Source organism: Trichosurus vulpecula, chromosome 4 (assembly GCF_011100635.1).
Source record: "Trichosurus vulpecula isolate mTriVul1 chromosome 4, mTriVul1.pri, whole genome shotgun sequence".
NCBI classification, from domain to species: Eukaryota; Metazoa; Chordata; class Mammalia; order Diprotodontia; family Phalangeridae; genus Trichosurus; species Trichosurus vulpecula.
The window spans coordinates 386,626,634-386,652,354 of NC_050576.1; the positions used below are offsets into that span (position 1 = coordinate 386,626,634).

Sequence of the window (25,721 nt, forward strand, 5' to 3'; positions counted from 1 at the left end):
TTCTTGTACTGGTCAGGGGAACCGGCTTCATGATCGCCAGAGTCCTTTCAGACTCTGTGACTCTATGAGACTACACTTATTCCTTTCACATCGTGGGGGTTAAGGGCACGGCACTGCTGCAATCTGGAAAATCTATATAATATTTTTTGGCCCTCCCTTAGCACCAGAGAAGAAGTCTGAATTTTTTCTTTTTCTTTTATGAGGTGTTTACAGTATCTTATTGCAACATTTGCATTGATATTATACAATACTATGCATATATTTCATACATTTCTGAGTTTCTAAACTTTTTCTGTGTCATCTGCTGGACTTTGTCATCTGCAGCTTCCTCCACAAAAATTCCCTTTTAATTTCTTATGCCGACCCATGATATATTGAAACCTCGATGGGGAAAGTCATGATGAGGAAGGAATAACTGTATACTTCAAGTATGTTTTAAAAGCCACTAAAAAATCAAAACCCAGAGCACTAACTTTTTTTGTAACTGTCAATGAGCCTTACCTTTGACTCCTTGGAATCCTGGAGTACCTGCTGGTCCAGGAGGACCTGGCTGACCAGGGGTTCCCATTACTCCCATTTCTCCCTTGGGACCTATGAGTGAAGGAGAAGAAGAGTTAATGTTATTCCAGCTTTGCATGTAGCTGAGAGCTCTTCACCTAACCCCAGATATTCAAGTAAACAGTTATCATTTCACTTAACAATTTTTGGGAAGAAGAAGAGTTCACAAATATGACTTACCTGGAAAGCCTGGAAGTCCAGGAGCCCCTTGTGTGCCAGGAGGCCCAGGTAATCCTATCTGGCCTGTTAAACCAGGAAGACCTGGACTTCCTTTATCTCCTTTGGGTCCTGGCATATCTGAGCCTGGGAATCCAGGGTAACCTTTCTCTCCTTTGATTCCAGGAGGACCTGAAGTGAGGCAAAAAGCAAATAATCTTAACTTGCATACTTAAAGAACAGCCTGCTAGACATTTCATTTTTAATTGGTGAACTCTATAAGAAAGCATGTACATCCCTATTAAGTAATTAACCTACAACCCCAGCAGAGGGAGCTGAGCTAAAAACTAATTATCAACAAATAATTATTCATGGATTCCCACTATCCTGCCCCTCTTCATTATAAGATTATTGAAGGAGATAAGAGATTGCTTCTGTTCATATGCCCCCACCCTAATTTGAATCAGTCACTAATTAACTAAGGAAGTAATAAAGAGAATCCACTTGCATTTGGTTGCAAAAATGTTTAATATATGATAAAAAGTCAAGGATGTTTTACTCATTCTTCTAACGGTATGAGTCACAAGCACATGGGAAGGAACACTAAAGTAGATAACCAATCAAACTATTTCTACAAATTGAAATTATTCTCCTAGTACATTACTGGTGGAGCTGTGAAATGGTCCAGCCATTCTGGAAAGCAATTTGGAGCTATGCCCCAAAAGTTAGCAAATTATTCGTATCCTCTGACTCAACTATATCACAATCAAGCCTATACCTTAAAGAAATCAAAGACAGAAGAAAAGGTCCATATACAAATAAAATGGCATACTATAATGCCATATGAAATGATGAAATGGACAATGACAAAGGAGACTAGGAAGACCTGCATGAACTAATGCAAATCAAAGGGAGCAGAACCAGGAAAACAATATATATGATAATAACGTTATAAAGAACAACAACTTTGAAAGACTTTATAACTAATCAACATAATGATAAACTGCAAATCTAGAAGGATCAATATAAATCATGCCACTCACCACCTGACAAAGAAGTAATAAGCTTTAAAATGCAAAATGAGACATACATTTTTGGACATCTGCCAGACTACGTAGCTGTAGCTATGCATTGATAAATTTATTTTTCTTTTTTTTAAAACAAAATTAAAAGTAAATTTTAAAAGATTTGTTTTACAGGTTTTAAAAAAATTGCTCAATAATGTGGGGGGAGTTAAAATATTTGCTTCTTGAAAAATAAAAATTCTAAAGAAAAATGAAAAAATGCTTTCTTCAAATCCTGTTGCACCCAACGTATTATTTAAGTTTATTCCTTTCCCTTCTTTCCCTGATATTACAGCATCTTTTCCCATCTACTGACAACAAAAGAAATTCTGAATTACCTGCTAATCCTGGTGGCCCCTGTCCTCCTGGGGGTCCCATAACTCCAGGAGGGCCTATTCCTGGAACACCAGGGGCACCTTTTGGGCCTTGGATTCCTTGTAGCCCTGGGTCACCTAAAGAGAAGAAACAAAAATTGTGAACCAATTAACAGCATCAGGAACCTCCTGCTTCTCACTCGCAGACAGGAAATTTCAGGAAAGGAATTCATTTTGGTCAGCTGGAATTTTCTCTTTGAAAACATTACCTCTGAGTCCTTGTAGGCCAGGTGGTCCTATAAGTCCATGTTCTCCTGGGATGCCTGGTCCACCAACATTTCCCTTTTCACCAGGAAGGCCTGGAATGCCGGGAAGACCTGCTGATCCTTTGGGACCTGGTAGACCCACTCCAGGCTCACCCTTGATATTAAAGAGAATAAAAAAAGATGAAAAGGCAAGATCAACTTACAAAAAAAATGTAACCAGCTATTCAGACTTTCCCTGTAGTCTAAATATTGCCCCTTTATTAAGAAGGCATTAGCTCACTAGCCAGAAAGCAGTTATTTTGCATTTTGTCGTTAATTTGGGTCCAGCATGAAGACCTTGGGAGCTCTAAGTCCAGAAAAGTATGTTGGGACACAATCAGGTTCACAAGTTCGGTGCACACTCATTTTTTTCCTTTTGAAATATTTAATAAATACTAACGAATGTGAATATTATAATATACAAATAAAAGAGGACTGTATTTAAGACTACACTTATAGTTCTCCCTGTCTCTCTCTCTGTAGTGCTGTCTCTCTTTCTCTTTCTTTTTCCGTCTGTCTCTTCCAAATACTCAGTTTTTTTAAATGCTAATAGGACTCATCTTCGGCCTTCCTTTAAGACAAATGATGCTACTACTTCCACTGATAAGCACTTAAACACCTTCAATGTAAGTAAATCCAACAAATTGTTGTTCAGTGGTTTTTCAGTCATATCTGACTCTCCATGATTCCATCTGGAGTTTTCTTGGCAAAGACATTGCAGTGGTTTGCCATTTTCTTCTCCAGTTCATTTTCCAGGGGCCCACAGCTAATAAATATCTGAGGCTAGATTTGAACTCAGGAAAATAAGTCTTCCAGATTCCAGACCCAGTGTTCTATCCACTGTATCACCTTGCTGCCCTATTTGCAGGATCCTATCCTACTAGGGTCTAAAGCAAAGATGGAAAACGACAGTGTTCATACTCAAGAAGCAACAGAGGTATAAAAGAGTCCTCCTCTAGGGGAAAGGAAGCAAGGCTGCCTTCTACTTGAGGCTGTGGGACACAGGTTCCCCATTTTACCGTGGTTTATCCCAGCCTAATAATGATAATAATAGCAAGCAGCCCTTATCTAGCAACATAAGTTTTGCAGAGCCCTTTACACGTCATGTCAGTCAATCTTCACAACAGCCATGGGAGGTGGGTGCTACTATTATCCCCATTTTTAGAGTAAAGGAAACTGAGAGAGACAGAGGTTAAATGACTTGCCCAGGGTCACACAGTTAGTGTCTGAGGCAGAATCTGAATGCCAGGCTTCTTGTCTTCAAGCCCAGCACTCTACCAACTATGCCTCTTAGCTCGCCTAAAAGTAAACACGGTAGCATTTGGTTACAAATGTGCTTGTGGCACATGCCATTAGAAGGAGAATGAGTAAAACATCCTTGACTTTTTATCGTATATTCAACATTTTTGCAACCAAATGCAAACTTGTAAAATCTATTGTCTTCAGTCCCCAGTTTTTTTCCTTCTTGCACCATCTTCTATACATCTATCCAGCACCTAGCATCCTCCAGGCTTTTAAAGCTAGGAAAGATCTGCTATTTGTTGATTGGTTGATTGACAGTAGGTAATTCCTGCCCATTACTATGTTACCTCTACCAGGTATTTCAGGCATCAGCAAGCTGATATGGAAATTGTTTCTAGGGTGGAAGGGATCCTTCAATGGTCCAATAACTACTAAACCATGCAAAGGCCTTAGATTAAAAGGGCCAGGGTCTCCCACTGCATCCTTGGCCACTTCCAGTCATCCTGATGAATGGACCCAGATGGCTCTGGAGGAGAAAGTGAGGCTGGTGACCTTACACAGCCTTCCTTCACTCAAATCAAAGCCAACTGTAAGTCATGTCATCATTTCCTTGATGCCATGGACCTCTTCAATAACAAAGGATAAACACAACAACTACTAAACCTGATATTCAGGGTACTAAACCACATGAAATCAAGAAAGGAAAGAAACAAGCATTTATGAAGTGCCCACTATGTACCAGACACTGTGCTAAGCTCTTTACAAACATTATCTCATTTGATCCTCGAAACAACCCTGGGAGGTAGCTGCTACTATTAACACCCCATTTTATAGTTGAGAAAACTTAAGCAGACAGAGGTTAAAATGACTTGCCCAGTAGTAAATGTTGGAGACTGATTTGAACTCAGGTCTTTTTTACTCTAGGCTCAGTGCTCTATTCACTGGCTGCCTCAGAAATCAGGGTATCTGAGAGTTAGAAGGGTCAGAGGCCAACTACTCCATCCTATACCTAAATAAGACCAACTTGAGCTGGTTCATTTAGAGTAATAGAGAAAAGGAAGAGCAAATCAAAGGATGCTCATAGGCCCTAGCACTAGAAGAGAACTAGGAGATCATCTTGTTCTTAACCCAAATTTTATGTATCAGGAAACTGAAGCCCACAGAAGTAAAGTGAGTTGTCCAAAGTCACAAACATACTAAGTTGTGGAACTGGGATTGGAACCCAGGTCCTCTGAAACCAAGCCCACTGCTCCTTCCACTTACCCTAAAGTTAACCCTCTGGCTATGCAAGAGAGGTTTCCCCAGTTTACCCAAGGGCTTATGCCAAGAGTGGTCTGGGGCAAAAGGGTCAGTGTCCTTGATTCAGGATAAGGATTTTGCTCTGTCCTAGTAAAAAGGTTTCCATTCTTAGCCTGAGCACATATCACCTAACCTAACCCTGCAATGAATTCCTTCTGTTCTCAGACTCTCTGATATCAGTTTTTATATTTTCTGGTACATGTAATCTTGTTTTAGTATCTTTTTTCCTGTAAGATATGTCCTTTCCTCTGAAGTTCTAAAGTGACAGCACAGTGAAAAGAACCTTAAATTTGGAATAAGACAACCTAGGCTTGAATCAGAGTTCTGTCAATTAGTAGCTATATTACCTTAAGCAAGTGACATTACCTCTCAGTTTCTTTATCACTAAAATGAAGAGATTGGACTATGGTCTTACAGGCCCCTTCTAACTCTAAAATCCTAGAATCTGCTCCTATTTTGATTCTACCCTCTGGTTATGCAGTTTCTGAGAAAATGTGTCATGAATCATAGAATTAAAGAGTCAAAGATAGAAGGAACCTAGAAAGAGATTCACAGATGAGAAAACTGAAGTCAAAAATGGTTAGGCCAAGGTTATTCAGAAAGTTACTAACAAAAATGCAACTATAGGCTGGACTTCCCATCTCCCAGTCCATGCGCATTCATAAGAGCACATTCACTTTTTTAATAAGAGGTTGTTGTTTGCAAAATCGAAATGGCTATTGGATCCTGAAGTGACTTGACTGAAGAACATACTTTTCAGTCAAGGAATTAACTTAGAATTACAAAAGTTGTTTTTCTTTCCAGTAAAAAAAAATGCATGTAGATAAGTCAGTCAGATGGATAAACTACACTTAAATTGATTGGAAACAAAACAGTGAAACTCTAGCAAATGAAAAGGTAAAAGGTGAGACTTCAGCTACATTATCACTGGCACTTTTCTCATGACACTTTTAAAAACAGTAAAAGAAAGAACAATGCTACTCACTTTTTGGCCTGGAACACCTGGATTTCCTGGTAAACCATCAAATCCTGGACGACCTGGATTTCCAGGCTGACCTATAGCTCCAGGTAAGCCATCAACACCTATTGAATAAAGCAGGTCATTAACAATTCAGCAGTTGTGTGGCCTACTAAACTAGAACTGAACTTACCTGGAAGATTAAACAGAGACACACTCTTTGAAAGCAATAAGCATAGATAATTTATTCAGCTGGTATCACTGAGGGATGACTAAGGTACTGTTATGGGCACTTTACAATCTATGCACCTCTTTTTTCCCAAATCTATCCATTTTTTCTTTCTTGTTTCTATCTTTGCCCTTCCTTCTGTACTGCTTCACCCAAACCTCCTTTTCTCCTTTTAACTTAAGCCTGACAGAAGAATGCGTAGTAAGGTATTATTCGGCAAGAATTTATCAAACACCTACTATGTAATAATGTACCAGCCATTGTGCTGGACATAACTGGTCATAATTCAGTCTTTCTGGTAATATTCAAGCCAAAAGAGCTTTATCACCCCCTACTCTAGAAACGTATTAATAATACGATGCCTGGGATCTATGTGATTCTATGCTTGTACGGAAAAAAGCGGGGTGAAAGGGGTGGAGGTAAAAAGTTTTTAAAAACAAATTATCTTTATTACCCTTTGGCCTAATGGCTAGGAAACTAGGGCAAAGCCTGGCCAAATGGCATTATGCTCAGGGTCCAGGTGGAACTGGAACTGCGATTACATTGGTATTGAGAATTCTCAATGATAAAATTCCTTTGCTAATGCTGGTCAGTTCCTTGAATAGAAATTGATCCACACTATGTAGACTAGGTTGTATTAGTGAGCAAGTAAATTAAATTACCAAAGAAGACTCATTTTATCCTAATTGGCTACAATTAGCTGTGGTAGAGGTTCTCCAAAAATGAACAAGAGCCAATCAGGATCATAGTGGGAATGAGGGAACAGCTAGCTCTCAGGCAGACTAGGAGTCTCTTCCGCATAATTAGGCTTGCTAGCCCTGAATCTGTTTGGATCCTCTTTCCTGGCATCCCCAAATGATTTTCCTGTACATTCCTGGAAATGCTACCCTGCCTCTCTTTATGTTACAGTTTCCTGTGGAGAAAAGATTTTTGGTTTTTTTTTTTTAGGACAATAGGGAATGTCAGGTTAATGGTGTTTCTGGGCCTACTTTACATTTTATTTCATACACAGATTTCCCTCCCCAACCCCAAGCTCCTCTCTAACCAAAGTTACTTAGCTGATCAGCAAAATATTAACCCCCAAAAGTTATGGCTATCACACTAAATGCTTGTAAACCATTTCTCTTAAAACCACTAACATCTCACTTTTGAAAAAGTAATCTTATAAGATAACTTCATATCTTTATAAAGAATTTTTGCTAGTTTAAAAAGTTATTTCATATTTATTATTCTATTTTATTTCTACAATATCTTCTTGGGGCAGAAAGGTAAAGCTATTATTAACTCATTTTACATTCCAAGAAACTGAAACAGAAATGTAAGATTTCTCAGCTAGTAGAATGGCCAATAAGCGAATTCCCAGCCCCGAGTTCTTAGTTTCAGCTAAGCAACTTTTTACCATCTAAAACTTTTACCTTTTGGCCCTGGGGGTCCTGGAAAGCCTATTCCTGGTTGGCCAACAGCACCTTTTTCTCCTGGAGGTCCTTGTCTTCCTGGGCTGCCAGGAAAACCTCTGTCACCTTTAAAAAGAATAGCAAATGGTCAACCTAAGCCAAATTTGGAAGTTTGTCATGCTTCAACTTTAAATTAAGTACATTTTTAAAAAAAATACCTTGGGGTCCTGGGAAACCTGGGGGTCCTGGAAGTCCTTCTGCCCCCGGGGGACCAGGTAGAGGAACCACTCTTCCTGCTTCACCCTTAGGACCTGAGAAAAATGAAACACGTTGAAAGGCTCTGCATGCCAACTGCAGCGTCTTTGTACCATCTAAAATATAACATTTATTTTCATTTATAAAAATGACAGTGAAGCCTAGTTTGTATTTTCCCCATTTCCTTTCTCTACTTTTCTCAAATCTTTCAGAGAAAGCATTTTCCTTGAAATACACATCCAAAATGATTTGCATCAATACCTCAAAGATTATGGCCAAACACTTATTTCAAAATTCTGGTTTGTCATGAGAATTCCTAAGAATATCACAAAGAAACAAATCCAAATCTTACTACATGAAAAATATTCTAGAAAAATCACCCGGCCAGATAAAACTTCTTAATCAATTACCTTGCTTTAGAAAGTTCTGAATATATTTTCAATGGACTATATATAGTGTGAGGGACAGAGAACTGGCCAGAGACCCAACAAGATCTGGGTCAGTCCTTCTGATATATCTGGCTATATGCCTCTAGACAAGTCATCTAAATTCACAGTGTTCTAGGCAATTCTTTAGAACTATTGTGGTTTGTCCTTCAAGTTGTAGAGAAGGTGCTAACCAGCACCTGAGTATCAGAAGTTTCCTCAACCAGTGAAATCACAGGTAGATTCCCTATCCCTATATCTCCTTACTCAACAATATCATACATCTTTTCCTCTGTATCAGACTGAAAGGTACTGGAGATGAGGGTCTGTGTTACACCTGTCTCTAAAGTCTGGAAAAGTATCTTTCCTAAATGTTTTGCTGAATGTGATGATGATTTGTTGTTTGGTCATTTCAGTCATGTTTGACTCTTCCATACCCCATTTTGGGGTTTTCTTGGCAAAGATACTGGAGTGGATCAACATTTCCTTTTCCATCTCATTTCACAGATGAGGAACTGAGGTAAATAGCGTTAAGTGACTTGCCAAAAATTACACAGTTAGTGTCTGAGACTGGATTTGAACTCATGCAGATGAGTATTCCTGATTCCAGGCCCAGCACTCTGTCCACTGCACCACCTAGCTGACTCAATAATAATGTATTCCTATGAATCCTGCTGTGGACTACTGATTCCTAGTTTGGTGATTGTTTTAAACTCTATCCTACCTATTCATTTAAGAAATATCAATCGCTAATGAGATGGGAAGTTCCAGAAATGCAATCTGCATGTTTTGACAGTATCATTTTTTTTCTTTCTTACCAATGTTTTTTCTTGAGTTAATTAAGCTTACACATATTTACTCAGTCAAAAGCTTTCCCCTGAAAGTTCTAACACATATTCATCTCCCTCTGTATCTACAGCTTCATTTGTCACCTGGAGAGACTCCATTGAGGTCTGCTAGGATTTAGCTGGGCAGTCATAGAGACATGTGCCCTCTAATTATGGGAAATCCTGGATTGACTGTGTTTGTGTATACACATGTCTTATCCTAGGTTCACTTTAGAAAGAATTGTGATTTATATTTTCTTTTGCTCTACTTGGAACACTGACAGTACTCATCTAGCCAAGAAGACCCCACTGCTTGGGAACCATAAAAAGATGAAAGAATACATGAACTCAAAGGAAAAAAAATAAGACATTTAGTAAATTTAAATACATGGGTGAAGTAGGAATAGACCTTTAACTCTAATAGCTGGCTTTTATTTATTCGTGTAATCCTACCCTGATATATGCCCTCCTTTTCCCTCCGAGATAGCTTGCTGATCACCCACACACGAGATGTTTGGGGTTCCTAGATAAGGACCACTACCACATGGATACAACTCACAGTCTCTAGGAATCCTAAGGATAACCATAGTTAGGGGGTAAACACACTCCTCTTACTTGTCACCGTAGTTCCTGAGACATCTGAAATATGCTTCCCACTCACACAAAATCAGTCAGCCATAGTGATGATACCATTAAATCTTTCCCAATTACATGTAAAAACCATGTTTAACATTTGGTTTTTTTTGAATTTTGAGTTCCAAATTCTCTCCCTCCCTTCTTCTCCTCCTGTCTCCTTGAGAAGGCAAGCAATTTGACATTTTATAGATATACAATCTCACAAAATATATTTATTTACATATTAGCCACATTGCAAAGGAAAACAGACCAAAAAAAATAGAAAGTAAAAAGAGGATGCTTTCATCTGCACTCACACTCCATCAGTGCTTTCTCTGGAAATGGACAGAATTTTTCATTATAAGTATTACTGAGAATAGCTAAATCATTTACAGTTTGATCATCTTCACAATATAGCTGTTACTATGTTCAATGTTATCCTGGTTCTGCTCACTTTGCTTTGTATCAATTCATAGAAGTCTTCCCAGATTTTTCTGAAAGCAGCCTGCTTGCCATTTCTCATAGCACAATAGTATTCCATCGCAATCATATAACTTGTTCAGCCATTTCCCAATTGATGGGCATCCCCTCAGTTTCCAATTCTTTGCCACCACAAAAAGAGCTGCTATAAATATTTTTTTATGTATTGGTCCTTTTCCTTTTTTTTTGGCTCTCTTTGGGATACAGAATTACTAGTGGTATTGCTGGGTCAAAGTGTATGCACAGTTTTATAGCCCTTTGGCCATTCTTCCAACTTGCTCTCCAGAATGATTGGATTAGTTCACAACTCCACCAACAGTGTATTAGCATCCCGATTTTTTGCACATCTCCTCCAATGTTTGTCATTTTCCTTTTCTTTCGTATTAGCCAATCTTATAGGTGTGAAATAACAGTCAATGACGAGTTGTTTTAATTTGCATTTCTTAATAGTGCTTTACAGTATTTTTTTTCATATGAACATAAATGGCTTTGATTTCTTCCTCTGAAAACTACCTGTTCATAACTTATGATCATTTATCATTAGGAAATGATTCATTGTCTTATAAATTTAACTTAGTTCTCTATATATGAGGCCTTTATCAGAGAAACTTGATGTAAAATGTTGTCCCCAATTTTCTGTGTTCCTTCTAATTTTGGTTATGTTGGTTTTGTTTGTGCAAAACCTTTTTAACATAATCAAAATTATCCATTTTATATCCTGTAATGCTCCATACCTCTTGTTTGGTCATAAATTCTTCCCTTCTCCATAGATCTGACAGGGGGTAAAATATTCCTTGCTCCTCTAATTTCCTTACAGTAGCACCCTTTATGTCTAAATCATGTACGTATTTTGACCTTATTTTGGTGTCAGATGTTGGTCCATACCTCGTTTCTGCCAAAGTGCTTTCCAGTTTTCTTAGCAACTTTTGTCAAATAGTGAGTTCTTCTTCCAAAAGCTTGGATCTTTGGTTTTATCAACCATTAGATTACTATGGTCATTAACTACTGTGTATTGTATACCTAATCTATTGTTGATTTTTTTTTAGCCAGTACCAGATTGTTTTGATGATTTTGTTGTTGTTTTTCAGTCATTTCAGTCACGTCTGACTCTTTGTGACCTCATTTGGCATTTTCTTATTTTGATGATTACCTCTAGGTCATATAGGTTGAGATCTGGTACTGCTAGGTCACCTTCCTTCACATTTTCCCCACTGATTCCCTTGATATTCTTAACCTTTTGTTCTTCCAGATGAATTTTGTTATTATTTTTTCTAGTTCTACAAAATAAATTTTTTGTAGTTTGATTGGTATGGCGCTGAATAAGTAGATTAACTTAGCTAGAATTGTTATTTTTAGTATATTGGCTCAGCCTACCCATTAGCAAATGATATTTTTCCAATTGTTTAGACACGATTTTATTTGTATGAAATGAGTTTTGTAATTATGTTCCTTGGCAGGTGGATGCCCAAGTATTTTATATTGTCTATGGCTATTTTACATGGAACTTCTCTTTCTATCTCTTGCTGCTGAAATTTGTTAGTAACGTTTAGAAATCCTGATGATTTATGTGGGTTTACTCTACAGCCTGCAATTTTGCTAAAGTTGTTAATTATTTCAATTAGTTTTTTAGTTGATTCTCTTAAGTATACCATCGTATCATCTGCAAAGAGTAATAGTTCTCTTTCTTCATTGCCTATTCTAATTCCTTCAATATACTTTTCTTCTCTTACTGCTATGTTTAGCATTTCTAGTACAATATCAAATGATAGTGGTGATGATGCCTAGTAAAATATTGAATAATAGTGGTGATAATGGGCATCCTTGCTTCAACTGTGATCTTATTGAGAAAGCTTTTAGCTTAGTCCCATTACAGATAACAATTGCTGATGGTTTGAATAGATATTACTTACCATTTTAAGGAAAGCTCCACTTATTCCTGTGCTTTCTAGTGTTTTTAATGGGAAAAACTATTGTATTTTGTTAAAAGCTCTTTTGCATCTATTGAGACAATCATATGTTTTTTCGTCAGTTTCGTTATTGATCTGGTCAATTATGATGACAGTTTTCCTCATATTGAACCAGCTCAGCATTCCTAGCATAAATTCCATTTTGTCACTGTATATGATCTTTATGATACAGTGCTATAATGTCCTTCCCAGTATTTTAAAGTTTTTGCATCAAAATTCATTAGGTAGATTGGTCTACAGTTTTCTTTCTCTGTTTTTGCTTTTCCTGGTTTGCATATCAGCACTATATTTGTGTCACAAAAGTAATTTGGTAGGACTCATTTTTTTGCCTATTTTCCCAAATAGTTTACATAGTATTGGAATTAATTATTCTTTAAATGTTCATTTGTGAATCCATCTTGTCCTGGGGATTTGGGGTGGGGGGGTGAAGTTCATTGATGGCTTGTTCAATTTCTCTTTCTAAGATAGGGTTTTTTAAGTGCTCTATTTCCTCTTCTGTTAATCTGGGCAATTACGTTTTTGTAAATCTTCCATTTCACTTAGATTGTTAGATGTATCGGCATATAATTGGGCAAAATGGCTCCTAATAATTGCTTTAATTTCATCCTCACTGATGGTGAATTCACCCTTTTCATTTTTTACACTGGTAATTTTGCTTTCTTCTGCTTTTAAACAAATTAACCAATAGTTTATCTATTATATTGGGTTTTTTCATAAAACCAGCTTTTAGTTTTATTTATTAGTTCAATTATTTTCTTTATTTTTATTAATCTCTTCTTTGATATTAAGAATTTCTAATTTGGTGTTTAATTTGGGAATTTTACTTTGTTTTTTTCTAGTTTTTTTTTCTAGTTGTATTCCTAATTCATTGATGTGCTCCTTCTTTGTTTTATTGATGTAAGGGTAAGGGTAAATTTCCCCCTGAGTACTGCTTTAGATGCATCCCATAAATTTTGGTATATTGTCTCATTGTTGTAATTTTCTGTAATGAAATTATTTATGGTTTATGTAATTTGTTCTTTGATCCATTCATTCTTTAGGATTAGATTATTTAGTTTCCAATTAATTTTAGTCCATCTTTCCATGGCTCTTTAATGAATGTAATTTTTATTGCATTATGATCTGAAAATGATGTATTTAATATTTCTGCTTTTCTGCACTGGCTGTGAGGTTTTTATGTTTTATGATATGGTCAATTTGTTTGTAAGTATCATGAATGGCTGAGAAAAAAGGTATGTTGCTTTTTATTCCCACTCAATTTTCTCTAGAAATCTATCATATTTAACTTTTCTAAAATTCTAAAATTCTATTCATCTCCTTAACTTCTTTCTTGTTTATATTTTGGTTAGATTTATCCAGTTCTGAGAGAGGAAAGCTGAGATACCCCACTAGTCTATTTCTTCCTGTCTGTTTCTGTCTATTTCTTCCTATAACTCATTTAACTTTTCCTTTAAGAATTTGGATGCTATGCTATTTGGTACATATATGTTTAGTATTAATATTACCTCATTGCCTATGCCACTTTTTAACAAAATGTAGTTTCCCTTTTTATTTCTTTTAATTAGATCTATTTTTACTTCCGCTTTGTCTGAGAAAATGATTGCTACCCTTGCTTTTTTTCTGCTTCGGATGAAGCATAATAAATTTTGCTTCAGCACCTCACCTTTACCCTCTGTGTCTCTCTTCTTCAGGTATGTTTCTCATAAATGATATATTGTTGGATTCTGGTTTTTAAACCACTCTGCTATCCACTTCAATTTTATGGGTGAGTTCTATTCACAGTTATGATTACTAACTATATGTCCCTCTGTCCTATTTTCCCTGTTTATCCATACTTCTCTCTCTCTCTCTCTCTCTCTCTCTCTCTCTCTCTCTCTCTCTCTCTCTCTCTCTCTCTCTCTTTCTGTCTCCCTGACCTGCCTAAAAAGTGATGCTGTTTGATAGTATTTTACCCAGAGTAAATCTTCTTTCAAAATTAGAGTCCATCCTCTCACTGTCCCTGATTTATCAACGAAGTTTGTGATATTATTCAATATTGTTGTGTCTCAGGAAATAGGGAGGCCCAGGGAAAGGAAGAGAAATGGGAGAACAGCTGGCTGGTGGAGTAGTCAGAACACACACAACATTTATCGGTTAACTTCACCATCTTATATGGGTACAATTCATGGTGACCCAAAACAATTACAATAGTAGCATCACAGATCAGCATAGCAGAATAATAATAATGAAAAAAATTGAAATATTGTGAGAGTTATCAAAATGTGAAACAGAGAAATGATGTGTGCATGTGCTGTTGGAAAAATCGCACTGATAGGCTTGCTCAAGTCAGAGTTGCCAGAAACTTTCAATTTGTAAAATAAATTATAACATTTTTAAAAAATGCGGTATCTGCAAAGCAAAATAAAGTGAGGCACAATAAAAGGAGGCATGTCTGTACTCCTTCTGACTGCCCTAATAATGATAAAATTCTTAGGAGTTATAAGTATCCTCTTACCATGTAGGAATTTAAACAGTTTAACTTTATTGAATCCCTTATGATTTCTCTTTCATGTTCATCCTTTTATGCTTCTCTTGAGTCTTATATTTGAAAGTCAAATTTTCTATTAAGCCCTGGTCTTTTCATCAGAAATGTTCAAAAGTTCTCTATTTCATTAAATGTTGATTTTTCCCCTGTAGGATTATACACAGTTTTGTTGGGTAGATGATTCTTGGATGTAATCCTAGCTCCTTTGCCCTCTGGAATATCATCTTCCAAGCCCTCTTATCCTTTAATGTAGAAGTTGGTAAATCTTGTGTTATCCTGTGGTTCTACAATACATGAACTGTTTCTTTCTGGCTGCTTGCAATATTTTCTCCTTGACCTGGGAGCTCTAGAGTTTGGCTATAATATTCCTGGGTGTTTTATATTTTAGGATCATTTTCATGAAGTGATCAGTGGATTCTTTCAGTTTCTATTTTATCCACTGGATCTAAGATATTGTGACATTTTTTCTCGATAATTTCTTGAAACACAATATCTAGGCTCTTTTTTTGATCGTGGCAATATTCAAACATTGTAAAAGAGATTGACCCTGACAGCAGAGAACATAGCCAACCATGGATTCAAGGGTTACTTTGCCCTGGCATTTGGGAACTGAACTGTAGAGAGTAGTATACCCAAGGATTCCAGCTGAACACCCTTCCTAGTAGAATAGATGCACCCTGGGGTGGCAGCAAATGGAGAAAGTATACCAGGGGCATATAGTACAACAAGTATGACCTGACTTACCTATATGTATTCTCTGTGAGTATATCAAAATACTTGTGTACTATGAATGTGTGTCCACTCTTCCTATAAAAACTGTGCATTTGTTGTACCGTGTTCCCTAGGTTTGTTGGAGGAGTATATGATAGCTACTTTCTTACCATGCCATCTTGGTAAATGACGTTGCTTTGAGCTAACTGTACCTACTGGCCATTAAAGATACAAATGGCCATTAAAGATACAAAGAGTTATAGTTTTAAGAGCACAGACTCAGAGGGCTTGTCATTTAAACTCAAGATAGCTGGTGTTCCCTCTGGAAGCCCCAAGCTATGATTTTTAGTTGACGGGGATAGCTTCTGAATTCAGCCTCACAAAAGAGAAAAACTGATAAAATTTTAAAGGTGAAAGAGATGTCAAAGATAATTTCCTATCCACTAATTTTACAGATGAGGAAACCAAAGGCTGAAGAAGCCAAGTAATTTGTAAATAGTCATAACAGAAGGAGAACTAGGAGCACAACCATGATACAATTCATTGCTCATCTACTACACTATACATGTAGTAATTTTGTCAACATTTCATGTGTTCCAACTACTTACCTGGGAGGCCTGGTGACCCAGGGCTTCCTGGAAAACCCGCTTGTCCTTTGTCACCAACTGGACCAGGTAGGCCAAATCCTGGTGGGCCAGGAGGGCCTATGTCGCCACGACTCCCAGGAAATCCAACTCCTCCAGGGAGACCACGTTCTCCTTTTAGTCCTATTGAACCCTTTAATAAAAAGATATTTTTTTTAATTATCTTAAGTTATCTTAATAAAAACATCCTTCTTTCTATTACTTCTCAAAGCATTCCATTTTGCTCCATTGGACATTTCAAAAACAGATAGGAGAGAAAGAGCACGGAATTTTACACACAGCTCCATGCAGGAGACCTGTCATACATGGTCATTTCATAATCTTTAGGAATTTGGGGTAAATAAGTACCCTATACTTATCTGCTCATCCTTTTCCCCTCTGAACCAATGCCCTTCTATTATCAAGTTTGACTGAGAGCTGGATGTATAAAATCAGTTTGTTTCTTCAGCCCCACATTAATTCTCTAGCCCCACAAGAGTTTTTCCTAATTACAATGAGAAAATATTACTAAACATCATCAAAACAGTATATTAGTACTCAAATTTAATATCCCAGTCAAATGCCTCAGAACGATTCCTACTGTCCCAAATAAAAATTTTCTAGGACCTGCTCCCTAATCCTCAGCATAAATCTATCATCATTACCACCATTTTCTCCTAGATGTGACACTAACTTTATTTCTTAACACTAGCCAAATTATTTACTAAAAATAGATAATTATTCAAATTATAAATCTCTTTATTCCTCTTTGATTCAAGTTAAAGTGTATAGACTAAAATATGGAAATAAATATACCGGTGAGCCTTTGGGGCCCTGAAGACCAGGATGGCCATCTCTTCCAGGTGTTCCTGCCCTTCCAGGGGCACCTGGTTGTCCTGGAAAACCTGGCTCTCCCTTGTCACCTTTGAGTTTTGCATCAAAATAAATATCTCCAGGTTCTCCCTTTGCTCCTGGTTCACCCCTCAGTCCTGGCAAACCTGGAGGCCCCTGTAATAATAAAACAAAAGCATATTACTAAACACATCCATTACTCTAATAGTCAATTCACCCAGCAATGCTTTCTGCAATGAAATAAGAAATTTGACACTCTCTCCCAGTGGTATTTTGGAAAAAATCTTCTAGTACAGAACCAGTTACTATGCAACAAAGCCCAGATCCCTCTTTCTATTATTTCTCAGAGCATTCCATTTTGCTCCAGTAGACATTTCAAAAATAAATAGGTGAGAAAGAGCATGGAATTTTAAACATAGCTCCATGCAGGAGACCTTAATACAAGCCCATGTGCAAAGAACCTAAACTTTCCTTTTCTCTCACAAGGTCTAAAACCGTCGAAGAATATTTGAATATGTACTGGCAAAGGAGGAGATATCCAAGGAGTCCTTTCCTTGTGTGGTGCCAAATGTTTTGGGAGGTTTTTAAATCCACAGTGCAAGGGTGCCTGTTTCCCATTTTCAATTGTTATTGGAGACTAGTGAATAAGAGGTAAGACCAGACATGTTTTTTCTCAAGCTAGTCATTACTAAAATTGTAAAGGTTTCCTTTTATGTTCACACTCCTTTGTTCTAAGAGATAAGGACTTCCAGGACTATGTGTGGAAACTGGAAAGCCAACATTCAGCCAACTCTATAATTAGTCACTTATGAGCAGTCAGCAGAATAGAATCTACTTTCCCAAGAGCCACATATTAGAACACATTTTTCAATTCCTGGAAAGCCACATTAGCTCGGAATGCGCACACCCACAGATATTTTCTCATCCAGCAGCCTTCAGAACTCAGGATTCTCAAGGAAATTGCAAGTGTTTCAAATGACCAGAATAAATCCAAATTACTTGTTCTTTTAGCACTAAGAAACAGCTTCTGCTTTCTGGCTGATTTAGTATAATTTTGTTAAGCTTAATCTCAGAGGATATTTTAGCATAGCATCTAGTTTTAATTTCTCACCACTCCCACCCCCTTTTCCCCGAGGGCTTTTCAATGGAGTCATTTGGTTACAGTAAGGTAGGGCTATTGTCCTTCCTATGGTAAATGTCTATATGCTACTTTCTAAGATGTATTAATGCTAATAGTCAATTAGCTAGGACACAATTAACTAACATGACTCAACTCAATTCCAGGGTCCTGGGAAGTATGTAAGCATCTTCTTCCTAGGTCGGGATTGCCCACCATACTAAAGGGTCCAGTATATTACTGTGCTAGAAGAACACATAGGCTTAAAAACGGATAGTCAGTAGAACTATATAAAACATAAAGTACATGTTCAGGGAGGCTGTAGCTACAAAACAAGTCTCTTGGCCAGTTTGTGGCAATGTTCTCTTAAATTCCTTTTACAGAGATCAGGTTCTTATAGGATCATAGATTTAAAGCTGGAAGACACTTCCTTGTCATTTAGTTCAATTCTTTCAATTTAGAAGTGAGGAAACTGATGCCAAAGGGAATTAGGTGACTTGTCCAAAAAGATTCAGACCTAGCTCCTCTTTCTCCACAATCCAGTGAGCCCTCCCCTCTATTGTGCATTTATCTTGGTATCTCCAATGTTTACCACAGTACCTGCTGTATTGGTAATTAAGGTGGAACTTTTTTTTTTAACTGCTTTCTCCTTTGGAGCATTGTTGTAATCAAATGCCTTTGATGAGCCTGGCCTTTGTTTCTTTGATTAAATTGGGAGTCTTTGATGACCTGCTTACGTCAAGGAAAAGCTTAGTTCACATAGGTTTGAGTTGCATGGTTGCGATGCCTGAAGAATTGTCACATGGTTTTGAGTCACATGGTTGGGACATCCTTTGACCCTGAACAGGGTATACAAACTCAGAGGTTGGCATTTTGTTTTGGGGCTACCACTCACTGGAAGAGTGTCATGTGATTTGACCAGATGAGACTCTGGAGCCCCAGGCTTTGAAAACCCAGATGTTGGTGCCTCTCTCTCTGGTAACTATAATTCTTGGTCAGACAATTAGAGGCCTGTCTGTTGATAACTGTGTGTTATTTTCTCTGTTTATACAACGTATGCTTGTAATTTCTGCTTGTATTTTCTCTGAAGTTCAGGATGCTGGCTTTTCCCCTTGAATTAAGTGAATGACATATGTATGTTTGATTAAAGTAAGATTATTAACCCCTTAAAGTTGCTTTCCCTAGAAAACCAGATCAAAGAACCTGTGCTAGCAGCCCTTCTGTATGCTGGTTGTTGTTGGTTTTACACAATCACAGCAGCTGCAAGCCACATTGTTGTTACACCTGCTACATAAGGCATTTAATAGATATTGGCTGCTTGAATGCTGAATGAATGGTAAATGGCCATACCAGAAACCATTAGCTGTCCTTCTCCAATTAAAGGATAATGACTACCAACTCAGGAAAGTACAAACATTAGTGTATAGTATCTTAGCCTAAATCTGGGAGCAAGTGTAAATCTTGGGAAAGCAAGTTCCTTTGATTTTGTTTTAAAAGTTATTATTCATAGAACAACTTACAGACTTTTGTTCAAGTCTAGTTACTGGGATACATGTATGTGTGTATACTGATAAATATGTATACATATATATATAAATTACCTATAGAAATAGAGACATATACACATATATATGGAATATATAATCTACAGAACTATGTATTTAGATCTATATATAATCAATAGAGCTACAGGTAGAGTTTACATATATGAGAATTAAATCAAATGAGATAATAACTGAAAGGAGCTTAGAACAGCACCTGGAACATAGCAAACATTGTTAAATGGTAGGTATTATTTATTGGTATTATTAGTATTATTTCGCCTAAGCCACTTTAACCATTATTGGCAGTAGAAACCCCCAGTTTATTAAAGAGAAAAAGAATCTAGATTTTATTTTTTCTGATCCTCCTCCCCACTTTGACTAGTTGTGTATTTGACTATATATCGGCTGAATATCACCAGGAAACACTGCTTTTTCAAGCAAAATGTCTGAGAAAGTTTATGTAGACAATTAATGAAATCTCAGTTTGTAACTTTAAAAGCATTACCCAGTAGGATCTACGGATCCTTTGGTGGCTGTTGTAGTTGCACAGTCAAAAGCACATGAGATAATATTTGTAAAGCATATGTAAAGCTGGGGAAAAATATATGTAAAATATACCATTAAAAAAAACCACTAGCTATTATCATTAAATTCATTGTTTTATCAAAGTGTTTACTAATAAAGAAGTAATCACAGTATTTTAGCAGCTATAGAGAAGAGCCAGGATTTTTCATTATAGAAGTTTTTTTAAATAGTGTTTTTTAAATTCTTCATTATCAGAGTCAGTCATACATATACTCTAATCATGTATTCAAATTAGGTCCTAACAGAGGAAGCAGTGGGAATTGTCTTCAAAAACACGCTCATTGATATTTTGTGTAATTTTCATTGCTCGACTTTCTGGTAGATTTCTTCTGCCCTACTTGACCCTCCTCTCCTACCTTTTTCTTCATCCTGTCCTCTTCTCAACCCTAAATATCTCTCTCTCTCTCTCTCCCTCTCTCTCTCTCTCTCTCTCTCTCTCCCCTTTCTCTCTCTCTTTCCTTCCCCCCATTTCTTAAAATCACTTTTCAAGGGCATCAGAACTGATTTCAAGCCAACTTTAAGCAGGAATTATACCAGCTGCCTCAGAAGAAAAAACAGATAAAGGGAAATGAATTGAGAGTAAGCATCCTTCTCACATTCCCTCAAATTCCTCTGTCTTTGGTCTTTGATATTCACCACAGAGGGAACAGTCCCAGTTCGGCTAAACTTTTAATTTATTTAGAAACACTTTAAACAATTGCAACTCCCAGTTTAGCTTCACAGGCTCCAGGATGGTTCTAGAAAGCCAAGAAGCAAAGATTTAACTTCAAAAGGAAACAAATGATTGTTTGCCTCTAGCTGTTTCACTTTCACTTGAGTTGCCCCCCTCCCACCCTCATACACACACACACACACACACACACACACACACACACACACACACACAGAAGCTTCCAGCAATCTAAGAATACACCTGCCCAGTTTATATTCCTTTGGGAAATGCTGCTACATCAGAAGAGACTAATGAAAGAAATTTCATTTTTTCCAAATTAAAGATAGCACAATAAGGAATTACAGATACTAGCTAATACTTAAACGAAGGAACAGATAAACTGGGGAAACAAAATTATAATATTTCATTGTATTAGAAAATGGTACTAATTTTGATGATAAAATAATCTCTAACACTTGTTTTCTCAATGACTCTTTCTTGTATGAAGCTAGAGATAGAATTGACATTGTGTGTAACTAGGTTTCATGGCAAGTGAGTCTTGATTATTAAGCAACAAAGTTAATTCAGCTAGAATGCGCTACCACTAACCAGAAGGATTTTCCAAGGTACCACAGGGTTTTCACAGAGCAGCTCAAGTTGATACAGAGTATAATAAAAAAAATAGCAAATCCTTGGAAAAAGAGTACTGTAAGTTGAGTTTCCTGGTTTTGTAGCAAGAAATTATATTAAACCCGTTCACTAATAAGTTTTTGGGTTTTCCACCACAATGATCCTGCTTGAGAAGGCAAATGCAATAGAAAACCAGAATGACAGTACACTGTAATTGCTTGAAAAGACCACTGGAGGGCACCAGGCTACACTCTGTTTGCTTTGAAAAAAACTTGATCAAATTGCAAACACATGTATTCCACCAGAAGATGGTGCAGGAGCCCTCAAATCTAGGAATGCATAGAAGCACCAAGACCAGGTTTGTGATCATGTAAAAAGCAAACTGGGATATCTGGTCTCATTTCAACAAAGTATACTTTTTTCTCAATCTTGACTAAAACAGTGAATCGGTCTTGTATAAAGTAAAAAGTGATGTGACAGGATCACGCAGAAATACTGCATTTCTCTAATCCAACATGAAGCAAAATAGCAACAAAAGTGCAAACATGCAATCTGCCCTAAGAAGGAAATAAGCATTTATTAATCACCTACTATGTGCCAGGTACTGCACTAAGCACTTTATAAATATTAGTTCATTTGATCATCATTAGCTTATCTGAATCTTCTATGACAGATTTATGTTCAAAATGGCATACTTACAGGCATCCCTTCAAGACCATTATGTCCAGGTAAACCTCTGTCTCCCTTGGCACCGGGCTGTCCTGGAAAACCTAAACAAAAAGATGGGGGTGGGGTGCAAAATGAATACATCAAATGACTCAAATGAAATATCACATTTTTCCTACATTAAAATCTCTAATTCAATATTAAAAAGCAGGAACATCTTTATACAAAGCAGGCATGCTGAGAAAAATTTTATAATAAAAGTCCCTACTGGAAACTACAACTATCCTGAAATTTAGACAGGCTAAGAGAGTAGAAAGGGAATCTAAGGCCATGTAAAATGGCTGCGGTGCAGGTTTTTATAAGTAACTTCTTTGTCTGAATAGATGTCTTCTTGAAGAAAATTTTATTCGTTTTTTGGTAAAAGTATTAAATTCATCAAGCTGGACTGTGTAAAGAGAGTGTCTCTATGAACCACTTGTTTTATAGCTATTTAGATATTAGGAAATTCTTTGCTGTAATGAAGTTAAATGATATAATATTATTTTCTATTGTGTGGGGGCAAAATTATATCAAAATATTCTGTTCTTCATTAAATTAAAATATAATAAGCCAGAAGTTTGAGAAGCCATAACGGTGATTATCGATTTCTCTGACCAAGGGCAATGCTCCTTGAGATGTTATTCCCTTTGTCCAAGATATGACTAAAGAAACGTAAGTCAAAGTCAATTATCTTACCTATTTCCCCTGGTGGTCCTTGTGGACCTGGAAGTCCAGGCAGTCCATCTATATCACAGGTTAGGCAACCTTGACCTTTCTCACCTTCAAAATAAAATGTATATACAATGTGAGTGGATTATATGTAAAGAAATCCTCAGTACACTATGCTGAGAGACTAGAATAAATGGGTCACTGTTACTAACGAACATATTTAAAGTTAGATTTTCCAAATGATCTCCTCTTTTGGGGGTATCAGATTTCTAATGGATAATCGAATGGGCACATCTCTCTGTACAAGTCTCTTTTTTTCTCCTATAGACAACTAATATATTTTTTACACATACTTCCATTCTGCTCTGAAAGCAATATTTCACATACAACCTACTTTTGCCTCTAATAATTCTAAACAACAACTACAAAAATGAGGAATACCTCCCCACAAAATGAAGCAGTATACCTATATGGCCTAGGTTGCTTACTTTTCTTGGGCTTCTGGGGAGGGGGATTGACTTTTATTCCTCGTAATGTTTTATCTATTGTAAAAACCAAACTTCTAATAACTTTTTTTCCTTGGACTTATTTTATTTATGTGGTCTATATTATGGCAGAGTTACCCATAGATGATAATCAAAAGGAAAAAAGGAAAAAGAACCAGTGGGACAATCTGAAATTAAGGGCTAGAGAAGAAAAGAAAATATACCACATGATAGAGACGATGAGAAACGTATTTTTCCATCTCTGTTCAGAAGCATTATTCAACCCAAGAAAATAAATCTTTTGATAATTTAGGTACATTTATGCTTGCAGTTTTAGGTTTTAAGGCTGAAATCTTCAATTACCTTGTTTCTAAGCAAAGTGTTGGCACGACAGCAAGGGGAAAAGCATACAGAAACAAAAGTTATTAGAAAAATGGGGAAAATTAATATTTATTGCTATCCCATTTCACCTACTGGACATTCTTCCCATCCCATCCCTTCCTGAAATCTTCCTATTCTCTTCCTAGCCCCCTTCTTTCCAATCACCTAATCAGGGTTCTTTCTTCCAGGGTCATGGTCTTAGTATACTGTAAGCATCCTTTGAAAGTATGAATTAATAACCGAGATTTTAGTTGATAGCACCTGAAGGAAGTTAGAATGTTGAAATGACACACAGTGGGATCAAAATAATGGGGCAACTACCTACTCATAGCTGGTTAATATCCATGTAATGTATACGGAGAAGGGTAAATAATCATGGGGAAATGTATATTCCAAGGTAGAACTGTTAACAGTTCTCCGTGTGTGCATATTTAAGGTTCCAAAAAGGCCAAAAGATGTCCCACCACAACTACTACATTTGGCTTGTTGAAAAGGAAAAGAATCAGCTCACAGAGTAATATGTCAATCCAACAACTGTACAGGTTAGTACCACCGAATTAAGGTGCTACAGGGTTAAAAGCAAAACTGAGATTTAGACTTCAAAATTTAGGGCTTTTTAAAAATTCCCATAAATTTCGTGAAACACTGCCATTCTTCAAGACTTTTGCTCCTGAAATTTTAAGTAGAAAAATATGATAATATTTCCATTTTGTCCTAGAGTTTGGTCTGCTTAGTTTGCCTACATGAGGGCTACTTGCTTAAAATTACATGGAAATGGCAGAGAAACAAGAATGAGGATACTGACGCTGAAGGACATTCTCATCTCAAAAGCTCAGAATGAGAATCTCAAAAGAAGCAATGAAAGACAAGCATCCCATATATCCACGGTTTATAAATTTAGTACCAGGTGTGAACATGAAGTTTAAAAAAAACCCAAGCCCTAAAATAAATTACCTTTCTCTCCCATCTCCCCTGTCAATCCTGGGAGCCCAGCATGTCCAGGTGGACCTTGATCTCCAGGTGGTCCAGGCTGGCATTCTACTATTCCATCTAGAAGTAAAACAAAATGAGGAAGAATTTTGGTTTCATAAAATCCAGATTTCCTAGGAGATAGCAGCCAGGGCATTTTACCTTCACATTCTACAGCCAATGTGCCACGACAAAAGACTGTTATTAGAATTTTTATACTTTATTTATTATATTATTATATATTATATAATATCATACTACGTTTTTATTAGAATTTCAAAAGAACCAAATCCATTGACTTGAAAAATACAACCAGAAATGTGTTATTTAGAATGCTATCACAAAGTATGCCTTAATTCCTTTGTATTCCTTCAGCACAAACTTGAAACAAAGTCACTACTAGCCTACAGGAATCATGGCATACCACACCATGGTAACATGCTTAACAATTATTGATGTTTAATTCTAAGGCTTTTTTGTGTTAGTAGACCAGGAGACAAACTAAAACCATCCAAACAGCATCGGGTGTACTTCTCAAAGTAGGTGCTAAGTGAGAAGTATTGCTCTCTCTCTATAGCTAGACAATATTTTTTTCCTCTTTATAAAATGGAACATTTATTCTTTCACTAATTCAAGGAAAAATGAAGAACAACGTTCACAGAGAATTTTGCTCTTGCTTCATAGCGTATAGATGACTTCTGCATCCCAAACATTCAATAGAGTCACAAGAGGTTAAGAACTCATCAGCTCTACTCTCTTTAGTGTGTAAAATTTGTATTTGTGATGTTGTAAACAGGGGACAGAGGGATCTAGGTAGTGGGTGATCCTGAAGTATGATAGGTCATACATTTAATAATTTTGCGATTATTTCTTTGGCCAGTAGTCCTTACATCAACCTGGTTTAGCTCCTTCTGCTCTCTGGTGGAAATTACAAAGAGTGCATTGGTGGGGGAAGAAAAGATAGTAGCAACACGGGACAGCTAGTGAAGAAATGCCTTTTCTATGGTGGCAAGCAGGCAAAGGTCACTGAGCAAACCTTCCATTGTTTCTACTTAATACCCCAACAGAATGTCCCTCTCATCCTATTCTTTGGGTCACAATTAGGCTGCCCAGTATACCCAGCATCAAGCAGTGTAAGTAAAATCTGAGGTAGATATAGCTCTGGTGATTCTTAGTGACTTCTCTT

The 25,721-nt window shown here is 36.9% G+C and overlaps 1 protein-coding gene across 1 annotated transcript in view; it reads right to left on the bottom strand.

Annotated features, from left to right (window-relative positions):
* The window catches only part of COL4A1 (collagen type IV alpha 1 chain), a 247,878-nt gene that overhangs the window by 48,311 nt on the left and 173,846 nt on the right, over window positions 1-25,721 (bottom strand). The window contains exons 23-34 of the mRNA XM_036755107.1: window positions 24,521-24,616; window positions 22,728-22,811; window positions 22,026-22,096; window positions 16,763-16,954; window positions 15,932-16,100; window positions 7,738-7,830; window positions 7,541-7,645; window positions 5,924-6,021; window positions 2,362-2,512; window positions 2,117-2,230; window positions 739-906; window positions 502-591 (exon numbers count right to left, since the gene is read on the bottom strand). Of these exons, the coding sequence (XP_036611002.1) occupies window positions 502-591; window positions 739-906; window positions 2,117-2,230; window positions 2,362-2,512; window positions 5,924-6,021; window positions 7,541-7,645; window positions 7,738-7,830; window positions 15,932-16,100; window positions 16,763-16,954; window positions 22,026-22,096; window positions 22,728-22,811; window positions 24,521-24,616 (1,431 nt within the window). The remainder of the gene's footprint in view (window positions 1-501; window positions 592-738; window positions 907-2,116; window positions 2,231-2,361; window positions 2,513-5,923; window positions 6,022-7,540; window positions 7,646-7,737; window positions 7,831-15,931; window positions 16,101-16,762; window positions 16,955-22,025; window positions 22,097-22,727; window positions 22,812-24,520; window positions 24,617-25,721) is intronic.